The following is a 17782-nucleotide window of genomic DNA, read 5'->3' on the forward strand; positions in this document are numbered from 1 at the left end:
AGTTTTAAGTTTAATTATTGCCTGTGTTGAGTTTGAGAATCCCTGACCTATGACAGATGTTGCATTCCATCACTCAAACTTACAAATAATAAATGCAATTTGAAAAAGATTAGTGCAGAAATTATTTATGTATTCCTTTACAAGGAAGTGGAGGTGTAACACTGCCCTTCACACAAGACATTTAGCTTTCCCTTGCTCCTCATTTACAATCTGAGAGTGCGATGACTGCATACATACATATTGGTTATAGGTTGCTCTGCTGGAACTCCAGCACCAAACCTGAAGGTTTGTTGTTTATCATGGTGCTGCCCCTGCATCCATGAAGACAGTATTGATAGGTGGCAGCAACGACACCTCGCGCACCTCTGAAGATGATGTCCCACGCTGAGAGAACAGTGCGTCCTGTGAGGTGAACTGAGATGATCCTTCATACATGCAGGGAGCAGATGCTGAAAAAAGTGAATGGTCTGTGAAGTAAAAGATTTGTGTGGATTACTGGCATCTCAGTGACACACCTCTGATATTAATGATAAGTCATGATATAGATGTGCTGATACTAAAGGGTACCACCCGGTTCTCTTTATGCTTTTTTTAGGGTGTTATGGATAGCCCCTCATTGCAGTAAAGTGGAGGGCTTAACAGTGACTTCAGAAGGCAAAAATGACATTGGAAACCACATGGGGGGGGGGGGGGGGGGGGGGGGGGGGGATGCTGACCTGCTCCGGTCTCTGCCTCCATGTAGTACGCTCCTGACGCTTTTCTCCCCGGATCATCCAGGATGTTGAGGGGATCGTGGACCTCAGAAGAAATTGGAGGAAATGGGCGGAGACTGCTTACACTGCTGATGACAGACACATGTTGGTCGACCAATGACGTCATCCGGGGGCTGTCCAAGTAACTGCTGTTTCCATAGTAACCTGCTGCAGATGGGAAGTTTGGGAATGAGTGGTCTTCTTTTGAGCTTTTGAGTTCTGAGTTTTCCAGAATTTAATGGAACCTTCAATTTTGTTCCCAAAATACACAGATATACATCCATAGAAAATCTACAATTTACATGTGTGTTTAGCATTATAATAGCAGATTAAGTTAAAAGTGTACATACTCAAATTGCCAGAACATCTTATAATTAAATGGAATCCAAAAAATTGTATTCGTTTAAAAATACACACTCAAAATTCTGGTTTATCAAAATCTCCCTGAACAGTTCAATGGTAATGTGAAGATTTGAGACCCTGTTTGAGTATGACCACTAGAGGGCAGAAACACTAATTGTGAATGATTGACTAGCTGAAAATCTTTCTTTCAGCAGTAATCAGGCACCAAGGATTGTGTCATATGTTAAAAGAAACTTCATGATTTTCACATGAACACTGGACTTTCTGCAAACATCAGCTTTTCTTCTCATAGCAATAGGTAGTATGGTATTTATATTGCAAAGCAAATTCAGAGGTAGGGGGTTGGTTTCTGTGACAATTCTCTAATATTTAACAATAGCATCCTCTCATCTTACGCAATTAGATTTAGTGTTCTGTGCTTAAAAGAATGATAACCATTCCATAACTGCTTGAACTGTTGAAATGTTACAGTAGCAATCAATGTGGTATTGAATCAAATCAGTGTGTTTACAGAATCACCCAATATTGATGCTTTGGTGTGTTGAGTTACACTTATGCAAGCCAGCCTTACCGCTGTGTCCTGGAGAAGTGTATGACTGTCCCTGACAATCATCACCAGAAGCATTCAGACCAGCCCCTACAAAGCCATAACTCTCTGCAGAATCCATTGTCTGATCTGCTCCCTGGTTGTCCAGTCCTTGGTCTGGTGCCTGAACTGGGTCTGAGCCAGAACTGTAACTGGATATGGGGCGGATTGCAGAACAATAAGGTGTCATGGAGCAGTTATAGCTGTTGAAAGAGTGATGGATTGATGCTTGATGATGACCACTGTTGAAGAAAACATCCTTGGCCAGGTGCTGGTCATTGAAGGAGGGATAGCGAGAAAGGTGATAAGCCAGGGATGAGGCCTGGGACGGAACTGAGGCCAAGCAATGACTCTGGGTGTGAGACCTAGACACACAAACAAAACACTTAGATGGATGACAAATTAGATTTATGGACTAAAGCTCAAACAATAGGTGCTACTGTTTGTCAGTATAATCATTATTATATAAAAATTACTTTAATGACTGTAGCTGATCTTAGCAACCTATTTAACATTGATTTTATGGCCGTTAGTCACTAGAGCTATATAAAGATTTTTGGGTTCAATTGATTAAAGGAGTTTGTCAATGCCAATCACAGCGCTAGTGATGTCTCCAGCCAGTACAAACCCGGTCAAACTATAGTTTTTTTTTGTTTCTAGTTTCTCACCACATGTACTGATACTGCTACCTTTGCCAAATGTTTGTATTCATAGAATTCAGTCAAGCTAAGTCTTCCTAATGGATCAAAACCTGCCAATCAACTGTGTCCCTTTGATCAATAACTTTTGTTATACACCCTACACCTCTTTCACCCCGGTCTTCTACAAAACAACAATTCAAGCCTGTTATGTTCATACTATGTGCAAATAACGTTCCGCTCCCGTTTTGCTTTTGTTAGTCAAGAAGTCAGTCCATTGCCATGGAAACACAGGCTGCAACAATTCAATGTTCAATGGAACACACTTGAGATTAACTTCACATATTTCACACACTGCCTCCAACTCCCTGGTCTCCATCTGGATCTGGACTCCAAGAAGGCTTGAATATTATGATACTTGACTGATGGAACCCCCACCTTAAGTCTCCACCATCCCGGGCCACTACTCCATCACATCCGGCCAATCTGCGACCCCCTCTATTCTTGTGCGTGCAATATCCAATACATCCTTTCAGTCATGAACCATTTTTAGTTGAATTGTTATGGCATGGTCTCAGCAGAGCACGATTACAGTTTAATAGAACCTGCCCACACTGAGCTATAAATGAAGCTGACCTGTGCACAGCCTGGTAGCTGGGGTCCAAGGAGGCGCTCGGTGGGGGGTAACAGCTGGAGCTGGTCTGAGGTACACAATGGAACAGGTTCTCTTGATATGAAGAGCAAGGGTTGGGCTGCGTCATTGCACTCAGAGAAGAGAGGCAGGAGGAAGAGCAGGAGGAGGAGGTAGAAGAGGACCCCAGAGGTCTCCCTGCCATGGGCCCCTGGTTGATGACAGAGCCACGGTTCACCAAAGCTGCTGGAGAGATAGGGGGTGTCATCAGGGGCATGGAGACCTGGGAGAAGTCCATCTGACCTCCTGTGTACAGTTGAGATTTGGAACATGTGGGGAACATACAGATAAATGCATAAATATTCACATCACACCCTTTTATCGAGAGAAATTACAGTAAGTAGTAATTAAATTATTATTTAAACATAATTATTATCTTAAAACCTTGGGAATCAAATGACAGAGACAATTGTCATTCAATATAACTCCAATCTGAAAAAATAAAAGTTGGCTTTTTTTGTATGACATCACATATGAACCAGATGTTTACCTGAAACTGTGAAACCAGACGATTCTGTCCCCTGGTAGACAGCCGTGCTGGTGTCCAGACTTTGCTGCTGGGTGGACAGAGACATGTAGATATGTTCAGCCAGAGACTCATTCTTGACTGATTGGTCAGTAGCTGCACTGGCAGCACCAGACTTGTTGCGATTGGCTAGGAAGCAGGAAGTAGGCGAGGCCATAAAAGCTGCTTTACTGGCATCTGAAAATGACAGAAGACATAAAACTTATAATAAACCATGGAGACATTTAAGTTTCATTCATTATTCATTACAATAAGAGAAGATACTTTATTTTGTCAGATCATATGTAATTCCATACAATGTTACCACAAGAAATTCTTCTAGCACCCCCTCTTACATATCACACACACACAAATACATGCATTATAGAGGAGGTGCAGGGCAGCCATGATATGGCGCCACTGGAGCAGTTGGGGGTTCAGTGCCTTGCTCACAGGCACCTTGGCAGTGGCCTGGAGGCAAACAGGAGACTCTCCAGTTGAGACTTCTTGGTCTCGAACCGGCGACCCTCCGGTTCCCAGCTGAGTCCTCTATGGACTGAACTACTGCCACCCCATTCATATGAATGGAAACAAACAAATGGTTTGTTCATTGATTGTCGGACCATATACATTAGTCACTGAAAGAGTAAATGTGGTGTGTGTGGCTCCTGCTGGGACATCGACACACAAGTGTCTCGTTTTATGGCAGCTGGTCAGTAGCAGCTTAGCTGTTATCAGGCGCTGCAGTCATATATTCAACCAATTATGTGTCTACACATAAATATTCAAATATATATATATATATATATATATACACACATATGGTCAATCCTCAATCACGACTTTCTGAGATGGAACAACCTGCCACTCTCCTTAATTGGGAAAATCCAGGTCATCACAATGAATGTTTTGCTGAAATGTTTCTACCTGTTTCAATTATTCCTCCCTAAACATTTCTTAGATTCTTTAGACAAAATGATCAGGGCCTTCATTTGGGGTGCAAAGCCTCCAAGGAGCTGCAAATCCCTACATCATAGATATAAGTTCAGTGGGGGTCTCTCCTTACCAAACTTCCAATCCTATTACTGGGAAATTCATACCCATAAATTGCAAGACTGGGTTGACTCCCCTGATCGAACTTCAATCCTGCTGCACTTCCTCTTCGATAGCTGCCTTAATATACTCCTCTCTCCCAACAAAGATCTCAAAGTTCACCAAAAAAGTGGAAACCTGAACAGGAAGTAGATGTTGACATTAAGAGCATTTGCAGTACATACCAGCATTTTTCATGTATTTGTCCAGAAGGTTCTGCAGGTCCTGTTCCTTGACATTGTTAAACTGGGTCTCCAGCGCCAACAGGATGTATTCATCTAACAGCATCCTGATCAGATGGAAAGAACCTGTCAATGTCAGAATACAAATGTAAATAAATTAAGTGAATAAATGAGCTCCATCCAACTCATTTGTCTCCCTTTCCCTATTTAACCAGTCATTCATTCAGCATTCTGAAAGCTTCAATCACTGCACATGCATCAGTGATCGATACATTTGATAGATATGCCCACTCAGTTTAGCAATCAGGTGATTTAAATAGAAAGTTCAGATCTGATTTTGCACACATTAATGAACCTCTTCATCAAGTCTTCCTCTCTCTCTCTCTCTCTCTCTCTCTCTGTTTTAATTTTTTAATTTTCGGCTCTTTAATGACTGTTTTTAATTTAATAAAGTGTCCTTTTCTTTTACACTTTGTCCAAATGCTTTCAAGATTTCCTTGCAAAGCACTTACCCCCCCGCAGAGAATGAAAGTTTCCTTTGTTGTTAACATGTGGCATCACATTAACATTTTGACACCCCTCACACTATAATGGGACACCAGTGAGCCAGTGAATGAGTTGCAATTATCATGGTTCTCATTACATTACATTACATTACGAGCATTTGGCAGACGCTTTTATCCAAAGCGACTTACATTACATTACCACCCTTCGCAGAGGGGGGAGCAATTGAGGGTTCGGTGCCTTGCTCAGGGGCACCTCGGCAGGGGCTCGAACCAGCGACCCTCCGGTTACCAAGCAGAAGCACTACCCACTGAGCCACTGCCTCCCTTCTCATTGCATTTTGTTTACATGTTACAAAAGCTTTAAAAATCTAAACTTTAAATGCTATACAAATCCAATGGATCTTAATTATTGTTATAAACATTTGATTTTGTTCTTAACCTGTAGCATCAATCTGCTCTTTGTTTGACCTGCTGGCTCACAGGTTTAAAACCTGCTTTGTTTGAGCTGCACTGATGCATCAAATGGCCAGTGTTTATTCACATACACACACTGTGTGTGCATGTGTTTGTGGTGCTGTTGCATCAACTGAGAGCACGAGACCCACGATAAGACTTTGTTTAATTAGGGTGAGTCTGGTCATTATCATTTATTGCAAACATTGTGTGTGTGTGTGTGTGTGTGTGTGTGTGTGTGTGTGTGTGTGTGTGTGTGTGTGTGTGTGGGGGGGGGGGGTGACTTAATGATGGTAAAGAACTGAATCATTTGACTGCTATTAATATTACAAACAATAATCCCAATGTTATTGCATATGTAGCATAGATGTTATAAATGCAGAAATGATATTGTTTGATTCATTATGATAACAGAGTAATTAAAAAATAGTTTAAGATGATGGAGAATGGTTGATTTGCAGCAGTTTTGGCACTTTCGAGACCTCGCCTTCCATAACCCCCAACACCTGGTGTCTCTGACCTTTGAGAGATACTGTATACTGAACATTGCACTTAGAGAAATATTCATTTTTATGTTTTTTTTTAGGTAAAATCATTAAGTTTAATAAGAATTAGATTTCACAATAAATCTGACTTGAAGGTACATTAGTAAACTGCAATGTGGATGATATAGGCAGAAATCTGACCATTAAAAGACAGGAAACTGTTTATTGGTGTTGTCTGTGAAGGTTCTCAGTCATGCAGGTGATGGAATCCATGGGAAGCAAATCTGAGGCAATTGGACTTGCTGGTAAAGGCTTGAAGGCTCCTCTGTGCTCCTTTAGGCTTCTGCAGCTCTCCAAAAACGGAAGAAGCCTTTCGGATGGGAGGTGAAACATCTTCAAGCCTTTACCAGCAAGTCCAGATGCCTAAGATTTCATTTCCTTGGATACCAATTCGTGTTGCACTGCTACAATATTTCTGGCAGTAGAATTTGTTTTGATCTAATATCTTCTGCGTTATCCCACTGATCATATGAAATATCCAGGTTCAAAAGTTTTAAATTTGAAACATTATCCAGATTTCCACATTCTTAAGAGGTGAGGGTTTTGTGAAAGGATCTGTGTGTATGTCTGTCTGTGTGTTTGTCCAAACACATGACTAAGAAATGGCCAATAAGATCCGCTTGAAAGTTTTGCAATAGAAGATTGTGTGTGACTCCTTGAATATGATCTGGATCTGGATTCACATTCAGATTCCATTTTATGAATTTTGAGGATTTTTGATTTCATCAGGTTTCCATCAGAACCTGGTTTTACTGGTTGCATTGTAGTCATGAACCTCAAGTCTTGCAATTTTGAAAATATTACGTATTCCCTACAACATGAAATTGAGGGAAAATAAGCCTTTATGTTTTTTTACAAAGGATGGAAAGATGGAAGATGGCTTTATTGAATAAATCCTGAGAAGGATCATTGTAACCCTCTGTGAAGCCTTTCTTACCAAAGCTGGAGGCATTGTTGAGCGTGAGGTTATGCATCACTCTGGCTCCAAAGAAACTCCACCTGAGCAGGAAGTCTTGAGCTCTCTTCTTCACTGACTGACCGCTCTGCTTACCAGGCTTAACAGTGACAGGAGAACAATGTCAACATGGTCATTTCAGATTGAAACTGCTGATTGATGACTTTGTTGTCATACGGTAGCATGTATGCACTAGTATACAGTACATACGAGTAGGCACTAGTGAGGTCAGAGTATATATAATAACAGTCAGTACGTTTGCATGCACTCAATACTATATTTGTCCTGACAGAGAAAGTCTAGTCAAGTCAAGTCAACTTATTTTGTTTACCCCATTATCACAATGTCTCAAAGGACTGTACAGACCCACAACACCTGAAAAAGCAGCTTGGCGGAGCAGATGGTGGAAAATTGGTTGGGGATTAGAGGAATGGCAGGGTGTGAATGTGGTTCAGGCTAAAATGCTATTAGGCGATAAACATGGATGACTGCAGTATACATTACATGCTGCATAATAATTCATGTCACTGTATTTGGAAATGTGTGCAGAGGTGTCACACTATGATGTTGACATTTCTGAAGAAATCAATTCAAAATCGATACCTCTGTTACCTGGAGCAAACATACTTTTATTTGTGCAAATTTCCATTTCCAAAGACTCTTAAAGGTCTTTAAATTTTGAAGCCAACTTTGGTACAAGAGAAAAGCTCTCCAACCTTTCATTCTAAATCCACATGTATCATATATATTCATACATGTTCCAACTGGGACATCATTCATGGTCCATTCATGTCAAAAGCCCCCCATGGAGATGCTGGAGCCCTCACATCATGTTTTTGGCAGGCACACACACACACACACACACACACACACACTGTAAGGGTAATTATAATGGCGAGATGGAAAAGACAAGACAGCAAGCTGATACCTTAATGACCTTGTGCTCCACCACAGAGTCCAGCCACTCAATGAAGGATTCCACTGTGGCGTTCTTCCTCAGCAGCTCTTTCAGCTCCTGGAACACACTAATGGAGTCATCTGGAGAAAAAAGGAAAACAAATTGAAATGTTCTCATGTCCGACTGCATCTGAGTCAGCAGCTGGTTGGGTACCTGCACACTTGCCAATATTCTTTACAAATTTAAGTTTAACACATAACTTACTTTGTTGTTTTAAAAAATTTACAGACCAGCGCTCAGGTTTTGGTATATGACATCCAGAGAAGGGAACGTGTACACAACAGGAGCTAAAGGAGGCTAAAGCCTTCAGCAGCTAGAGGCTAAACCCAAACAACTCAACCTCGGAAAAATGAACTAGATGCTAGCATTCTACGTCTGCATCCACAACGCATATTTGTTATTTCCCTACCAGAGTTCTCTGTTAAATCCAATGTTTCGGGCCAACTGAAATTACATTTAGATTATTGAGTATTTTATTATCAGCTGACTGATGGGATATCAGTTGATGATTGTTAAATATTTCCTCTCATCAAGTTCAGTGTGACAAGTGACAAGTTTAATTTCTTTCATTTCAGTTGGGCAAGATTAGAACCATCATCATTAGTCAAGGTCCAAACTGCTTATGTGCCAACAAATCAGATATGAAACCATAGTTCTGTCTACTAGAGTAATGTCTAAAGTGTAAATATCGCATTTGTTGCATTAGTGAACTTTGAGTAGCTGTACAGTAGCTGTTTTACACTCAGAGTAGATGTCTGTGTCCCGGTCTCCAGTCCCAGTGATGCTGACTAACGGCTGTGAGCTGATGCTGCTGAGATCCACATTGTCAATATCCATCACCATGCTGGTCACCACAGCCTGGTCAAACAGAGCCGGACGGGCAATCTGGAACCATGGGAAGAGGATGAGAGACAGGTAGTGAGAGAATGAAAGAGAAACAGGAGGAGAGTTCATTTCTCTTTTAGGTGCCATGCATAGTATCACAGAAATATGTTGTTGTGTTTGTCTTTTGTTGTTTTCATTTTTATTGTATTTTTGGAGTAATCACTGTTTAATTTATTATATTCTGTTGTAATTGCTGTACCTGTGCCAGGTGTAAGAAAGAAGTCTGTCTCTTCAAGGATGAAACAAATTGGCGTGCAATGGGGAGTTTCTTTGCTGCAAGGCATTCTGGGAGATTCTCCAGAGAGGATGCAAGCCAGTGATCCCAGTGCTTGGCAAAGTTACGGATATCTGCCAACAAACTGATGAAGAGGATGGTTTTACCAAAGATGACTTCTCAAATCCCAATCAGTAAAAAACTTCATCAGCTGCTCTTTGCCCCATCAGTCATCAGTCAGCTAACGTAAAATAGTTTTCTTTGTGTCTCTGTGTGTGATTAGATTAGATTGAGTCATTAACAATTGTGACATCATTAATTATTCCATTCATGTAGCTCATCGCCCACTACTATTTGTTAATGCAAAAACATTTAAAAATTGTAAATGACATTAAAGCACATGCTAGATCCCTGAACGATGTGGGAGGCGACTGGAGGAATCATGCTCAGTGTATGGATGGCCAAAGATTAGCTCATGAACGCATTGTCACAAACAGCAGTGGATTATTGCAGTGTAAATACAAACACTGCACCCAGCAACATTTATATAATGAAAAATAAAAACAGAAACATTTGCGTGACAAACCATTCAGGCATCTCTTGCATGGTGGCAGGTATGAGGATGTCTGTTAGCACCTAAGAAAACAGAGAAATGTTGGTCAAGTGGAGCCTCAATGTTTCCTTAATACTCATTAATGCTTAATTGTTGTGTGCTACGATTCAGCAGACATTCTTCATACAATCACATATGCGTATTACATTTCCCACCATATGATCAGACACTTGACCAAACGTACCAACTGACCAAAAGTGCAGTAAAGTGCAGTTTTTCAGTTTCTCTATTAGTTTTTTAATTTTTTTCCAAAACACAATTCTTGAAATTATGCACCATTTCCCAAAACCCTAAACACAAATGCATAACTGCACTCTCATCTTCACAAACTTCAAACTTCGATGTCAAACCTAAACTCTCTACTCAGAGCATGTAGTCTTACCTCTAAAGCACTTTTGCCTTCAGCCATCACACAAAAGCCATCAAACACACATTTGCCACAAAATCCCCTTTACATGCCGGTAGGATCAATTCAAAACATTACTGTGAAATCCTGTAACTGCAATGAAAAATGGTACTTTCCTCCAGACCAATTTACATGATGAACACAATATAAAGACACAACACCTATACATTTGCAAAATCTGAATTCCTCAATGTACTGTAATAAAACTGAAATTCAGTGGAAAAGTAAATGTACTGTGTAAAACAACGATGCAACTGATACATGAAGAACCTAGAATACTGTCAAATGATTTCCACAAATTTACCAAAATAAACCATGAGAATTAATATACCAAGAGGGATTCGGTGTTTTTCACCAAAAAAATCAACAAATCCGAATGAGCGAAAACAGATTGACGGCATCATGGTTTGGGATGTTTAGTTAATTGGCCCAGTTATAGTGTGGAAGTGAGTGTGGAAAACTGGAAAAGTTTGCTATGTATTTCACATACAAAGCAACACTGGAAATTGACGTTTATATGTTTCCTGCTGTTTTTGCGAGTAAAGGGAATAATTGTACCTTGTACCTTATAGAGGATGGAGTCACAGACACAGAAGATGTCCACTATCAGTGGGTTTACCAGCAGTGGCAGCAGGTGGTCAGGCATACCCTGCCAAAAGTGGAGCAGAAAGTTGTGGATCTGAAACAGAATATTGGTCCCATTAGTCTTATCAGTTTATATTTACTGAAGTGCTGTAATGCAGATCTGTAGTGCTTGTTAGAATATCTCTATTTTGTGAGACTGTGAAATCAAAACATGTAAACTTGTACCAAACCACAAGTTCACGTTGAGTAGTTAACATTTGAAGGGGGTATCCTGCTACATTTATTTGTAGCAACCAATGGATTTGTGTACAAACCCCCAATTTCAAAAGAGTTGAGAGAATGTGTAAAATGCATATAAAAACAGAGAGTAGTGACCTATCCTTTACTATTATAGCCTTTATTTAAACCAGAACAAACACAAGATAATCACTGTGTTAACTGTTGCAACACAATGGTAAACATGTCGCATTTACAAAAATATATAAAGTTAATTGATCAGTTTATACATTAATTATCTTGTATTTGTACTGTTTTCAATTAAGTATAGAGAATTTTCAAATCATTACTTTTTGTTTTTATTTGTATTCTCTCTTCGTCTTTCCTCTATTAGCAGTTGAAATATGAAAGGCTCTAATATGATCATATTGATCACCTCCTCAAAGTTGACATTAATTGCATTGTCCAGGATGCACTGGCAGTGTGTTTTATACATCATGATGAGCGTGTCCACCTGCAAGACAAAATAATAATAATTAAGAATGGAACCAGTTGCAGTCACACCAAATTGCATTTGATATTTCACTGAGTAATTTTGATGTTCTATATGCAGGAATTTGTTTGTCAGATTTAAAACTATTGTTTCGCTTCCTCTCTCAGTCTAGAACATTTCTTTACTTAAAGGAAGACCATCAGAATATTTGATAATCACTGAGATTCTAACTAAGCGTGTGCACCTTTGCAACACGTTTGCTATTTGTTATTTGTATGTGTACGTTTAGTTTACCTTGACTGATGGTTTAACAGGTATGTAAAAGTACTGACTGGTACTGGAATGCTGTCACGTGACTTAAGTTCACATTTGTGCCCTATGATCTTTGCAGCTATTGTGTCATGTGGAAGCAAAGCCAATATTACTTTAAACTGTGCAGTGCTAAAGCTTCAAACAAATCAAGTCATCATCAGTGAGCATAATCTGGGCCAAAATGCACTTTAACTAACATGGCGATTGTAAAATGAGGAAAGCATCTTATTGGGAGTGAATACTCTACCTTTTCTCTGGGGATATTTTCTTGCAGGAGAAGATGTTGAGCACTGGGGAAGTCTGGTAGTAATGTACCAGTTTTTGAGCTCAGAGAGTATTTTCTGGTGAAGCCTCCCTGCAAAACACGACTATGGGCCTTTTTGTCTAGTTGATAGTTATAGTGCTCTGTTTTTCAATGAAAACTATTTCTTTACCTCATTCTTCAGCTTGCTTCCTGAAAACCTTTACAGATTACAGAAAAACAGATGTTAGATGTCAGTGACAAATGTTGAATGAAAACAGCTGATATGCCTTCAGGGTCAAGAGTCAGAGTTCACGTTGTCAATCAGATTACATGCAGAGCTCATTACTTTACTCAATCTGTGACCATTTTTAAATAAATAAACATTATCTTTTGCGTTCAAAGAAATTAGTTTTATACATTTGTGGATTGTTTGGATGAAATAAATAGGTACTTGACATTAGAAGCAATATCCCCCATAGATAAACTTACTAAGTGAGCACAACTTTACACCAGAGACAGACAACAACAACAACAACAACAACAACAACAACGAGATTAAAGCATGAATATGCCGTTACCTGGTTAAACCTTTTCCAGAATACACAGAGTGATAGTAAGCACTGCTCTCTTTGATTCCAATTCCATAGTAGTGATATCTGTCAAATTCAAGACAGTAATATCGAATAACTATCATATACTGCAATATAGCTCGCATATTAAATGTATGTATGATCACACTGCATGTAGCATGTACAAGGTAAAATATAAGCTGCTGCCTGTCCATCAAAGTAAAATTCAGCATTTACTTTGAATGTCCTCTGGTTCCCAGTCGTCTTGTTGTTAGCAGAGGAAACTTCTGTCTGATTGTCTGATGAGTACACAAGGTCGAAAGTTAGATTTCTCAAATAATAATTTGAGAAATCATAAAACTGTCCTGAATTCACCCACCAATGATTTAACAAAATGTTAATTACACATTCAATACATTGCATTTTCTCTCATTTGATTTGGTACATTTCTCAAATCATCAGTAACAAACAGTCAGTGCATTTCTCTAAACAATTCGTTCAAAGAACACACAAAGGACTACCTACAAAAACACAATTTGCTCAAAATCCTCAAATGTAAGTATTTATGTCAATGAAGTTGTCAGGGCCACAGAGTGTAGAAGATAGTCAAAAATGCTGAGCCATGTTGTCAATAGACAGTGTTACTCTTCATGATGTAACTATGGCTAAAGTTTGGATGACAATGTATATTTGATATTTATATGAACTGTATACTGTAAAATGCAAGTGGAATACTGTCATTTGAAGCATTACAGTAAGAATAGAGTATACCAGTACAGTGCACATTGTTGGGTTACAGACTTGTTCTGTCTCCGAGACATTTGAATGATGGAGGACATGGTTGTTCTCCTAATATTGGCTGCACCCTTCAACCAGCCTGGGCAATTGTAAGGCCATGATGGAGAATTGTGGCCCTTTCATGGGGAATGTGTCTATGTCCTTGGCCTCTTCTACCTTGTCCTCTGTTTTGCCCCTCTACCCTTCCACCACGTAGACTCACTCCTTTTCTTCCTCCCCCGGCTGTTAACCCTGTTGTTCCTCCATTGTCAGTAATTGTAAAACTGTGTTGTGCTATGTGTGCGGTGGTGTGTTTATGTTTGTTTGTCAATTGAAGGTTCATCGGATGCTATTTTAGCGATCATTGGTTGATCTTGTGAACAATTCACACATTTCCCCTCATTAGTAATTCAGGACAAACTTACAAAAAGGTCTAATAGAAATGTATAGAAACTATGCTTGACAGATTATGATAATTTGTTCAACCAGTTTGCATTTAATGACGTAGTAAGCTGATGCCATTCTTTGTATGAGCTTGGGAAAACACTGGAAGAAACAACAGATATAAGATTTTAAAAAGTGTAAGTACATGATGGAACACAATTGTGAGTATCACATCACCTAATCAATACTGTAAAGAGCTTTTCCTGTCATTCCTTATCATAACTGTCCGAGTGGAATTGAAATAACTGCCATAACAATGTTTTTCGGGGGGGCGAGACTTTTCAACTGAGAGCCAGTATAATGCATTTAGATCAAAATTACAGAAGCAATTGATAATGTAGGAAAATAGCAGTACATGGTCATTTGCATGAATGTGAAAAAGCATTTGCACAAGTGACTGGATTATGCGGGGGCTGAACAAGTAGTTGTGTACCAAAGAGTCTAAGAAGAATTGTAATCAGTAACAAACAGTAAGGACAAATCGGTTCTGTTGCACAGTAATTTCCCTTGGGGTAATAAACTTTTATCTTATCTTAAAGTTCCAGATCATGTCTACATGTAAGGAGCCTCAACCTAACATATGTTGGTGGGGAAAACTGTAAAACAAGTACAACAAGTTTTACTGTTCAGCACTTGCAATCAAACCTTTCCTGACTTTCAGTGGAAAAACACATACCTTTCCAAAGGTTGCAGCACATGCCGGCTCCAGTTTCTCTTTCCTGCAGAAGTCCAAGTAGTGGGCATAGAGGATACAGCGAGGCAGACACACTCCTTCACATACTATATAATTTTCCTCCAACCTGTTCAGACATATCAACCAGAATCCAGTCATAAATGATCACAACACAATTAATCAACACTGAATACTGCCTATACAAAGCAAATACTACAAACTGCATAACATAGATGTGACTGGTGAATATTGCTGGGATTGGAGGACAATAGGAACAAGGAGGCAAGACATAAAACACAGAGCCAGATTCAATATGTCAGTGAAGGAGGGTATGCAACCATGTTCCCCCATTCACAAACCACACTTTTGTTAGCAAGTGGCTTGAAAGATGCATTAGTAGTACACAAAAATGTCCCTATGGAAAAATAAAGTTCTTATCTTATCTTATCTTATCTTATCTTATCTTATCTTGTCTTGTCTTGTCTTGTCTTGTCTTGTCTTGTCTTGTCTTGTCTTGTCTTATTAGTGGAAAGTCCTTATTTGCATGTCAGCTTTTCATAAAACACACCATAATTAAGACCATAGTACAGTATTATGGTAAATGTTTGTTGGACAGTCATTTTAGTTCAATAGAAATACAGTCTTCTATTATAACTATTATTCATTCAGCAAATTAATAGCTTCATATAACATATGCCTTTCTCACTTAACTGTCAACATAAAAGCTTCTTCCCAGGTAAACAGGCACCATCCTCATACAATGTTTAGAGCAGCATAGACTCCTGCACTCAGGCACTTACATGGAACACACATGTGACGTCACCTTATGAGTGCTTAGAGCGGATAAAGGGAGGGAGCTCTGTGTTTGTGTACAATGTAAAGGTGTTTGTCCACAGTGCAGCTTTTAACTGCATTATCAGGCTGTAACACCAAGGAACAACACTTAGTTAAATACTATCACCATACCAACATTTAGAAATTATGTTGTAAATTGTCAGGATGTCACCTACACACTGTAGAATGAATTGAGGAAATGAGCCTCACCATTGCAGAGTGAGCTGTGTCTGTTTCTTTTTGTCTTTGATGATCTGACTGATGGTCTTCCTGGAGGAGGAGCTGCTCTCTTTGATGCCCAGGTCTGTATTATAGTCTGCCAGGTCCTGGTCCTCCTCAGAGGACGGTGTCTCATTACTTTCCTCTGCTTCTAAGAAACCATACAGAGAAAAATTATACACAGATAAACAGCAATATCTTGATGATTAGAAATAGCGTAATGTGTTGTCTCTATATCCCATTTAAAACACGCTGTTCAACCACACTGACGGAACTCCATTTGCACCCTCATAAGCATACACATTCCCATCTAAAGTCATCAAACTCATCCAGGAATTTTGTTTCTCTAGCTTCGGATGTTTTTGGGGGGACAACTGGTTTGGCAATTGAAAACAAACACTGATCAGGACAAAAACACATCACACATAAATACCACAAGATCTTCTAGTTGGTGTGACCTGCAGCAGTAGCACTTGTTTTCATAAATCACTCAAATTGAAGATTTCAAACTATTTATTTTCTAATTTGCCATACGCTTTTGCTTACAAGTGTCTTTTAGTTAGTTAGTTAGTTAGTTAGTTAGTTAGACAGACGGACAGACAGATAGATATATAGATAGATAGATAGATAGATAGATAGATAGATAGATAGATAGATAGATAGATAGATAGATAGATAGATAGATAGATAGATAGATAGATAGATAGATAGATAGATAGCAGTGAGTACTGCAAATGACAGCAGGGATCGTGAAGGAGTCAAATCTCTAATGGCTGCAGCATGTAGCCAGCTGAGAGAAACCTGTGGCATCCCAACCCAAGCTCTAGATACATAGGGTACATACACAAGGCATCACAGCCAAATGCTGTAATTCTTTAGCATTACTGGCAACTGAAAATGCATTTAAAAACTCAAACTTTAAAGAAATTAGGGCCAGCACATGCAATGAATTTGTCATGTACAACAAAATAGTTCAAATCTGATTGTAATTTAGTTGTGTGTTTGTGCCAGTGTGTATGTGTCCCTGCTGTCACAGTTGGAGCTGCACCTCTCATATACGTCACAAATAAAGGTCTTATTTGCACAAACATTAGCAAGAACCTATGACACATTTAACAGTAACTTTACTGAGTATGAATTTTCAGTTTTGGTTTCAGTTTCAGTTTTGCCTGCTAAATTAAGACAAACAATAACAAAATAGTACAAAATAATCTAAAACAAATGCTGTAATTGTTGAATATAATTACTTTCATCTTACTGTCAGTTTGAAAACACTTGAACATAGCTTGCACCTGACTGACTAATCAGGTTGATTGGTTTAAACTCTTCCTCTGTACCCCTTGTTCATAGTCTTATCACCAACTTTATTCATGTAGCTGTGCGATCGTACACAAAAGCTTGAGCTCATGTAGGGAGCTCAGTCACTGTTTGTACCAAATTTAGTGAGGAAAATTGGCAAAAGTCTCAATTACATCTGTTTTGAGGCTGCATAGTGTAAAGGAAGTTTTGGGTAAAAATGTAATAAATTAAATTACATTCAAATTTCAGTGAGCTCCATATTTCCAATCCGTTTCATGCTAGTTCAAGGAAAACAAATTAGAAGAAAAGTTATTGGCCATTTTACATTGGTTCTAATAGCATCATCATGTGGCTAATAAGTGTTACTTATCTGTATGAATTTGAAAACTACATTATGTTGTACAATTAGGTTCAAATTATTTAAGGAAAGAAGAAGACATTGACAGAGACACCTAAAAAGGAAAATTGTGATTGTTACCAATAACACCCATTATCTTGCTCCATTACCTGATTTAATTCCAAAATCTTCTTCCTGATGGAAGTGTGTGTGTCCATTTAAATGTGTGCGATTGTCTTCTTTTGAGCTGACCAGAGTCTTGTTGAGAGAGTGAATGAGGAAGACTCCTTCTCTTGCTGAGCTCTCGTTGTTGCGTTTCATTGGCATAATAACATAAAGGGCAGCAGTAAAACTGTCCTTAACGCAGAGAAAAAATTAATACTTAAATCTCATTTTCCAAGTCCAAGAAACGATGAAAAAAGGAAAATATGTCCAG

At 39.0% G+C, this 17782-nt stretch overlaps 1 protein-coding gene across 1 annotated transcript; it reads right to left on the reverse strand.

Annotated features, from left to right (window-relative positions):
- Window positions 1–297: 297 nt before the first annotated feature.
- On the reverse strand, window positions 298–17673 carry rfx6 (regulatory factor X, 6). The gene is made up of 20 exons (XM_076168026.1): window positions 17517–17673; window positions 15702–15861; window positions 14661–14784; window positions 13001–13062; window positions 12773–12850; window positions 12385–12412; window positions 12198–12305; window positions 11582–11659; window positions 10910–11023; window positions 9912–9961; window positions 9311–9470; window positions 8967–9111; window positions 8197–8306; window positions 7251–7368; window positions 4813–4935; window positions 3521–3733; window positions 2976–3276; window positions 1687–2066; window positions 717–917; window positions 298–467 (listed from the first exon to the last, which is right to left on the reverse strand). The coding sequence occupies exons 1-20, from the start codon at window positions 17671–17673 to the stop codon at window positions 298–300; spliced, it is 2880 nt and encodes a 959-aa protein (XP_076024141.1).
- Between the last annotated feature and the right edge of the window lie 109 nt (window positions 17674–17782).

The sequence above is a fragment of the Genypterus blacodes genome, unplaced genomic scaffold (assembly GCF_046128005.1).
Source record: "Genypterus blacodes isolate CSIRO-AG114 ecotype Tasmania unplaced genomic scaffold, CSIRO-AGI_Gbla_v1 ptg000185l_1, whole genome shotgun sequence".
Lineage (NCBI taxonomy): Eukaryota > Metazoa > Chordata > Actinopteri > Ophidiiformes > Ophidiidae > Genypterus > Genypterus blacodes.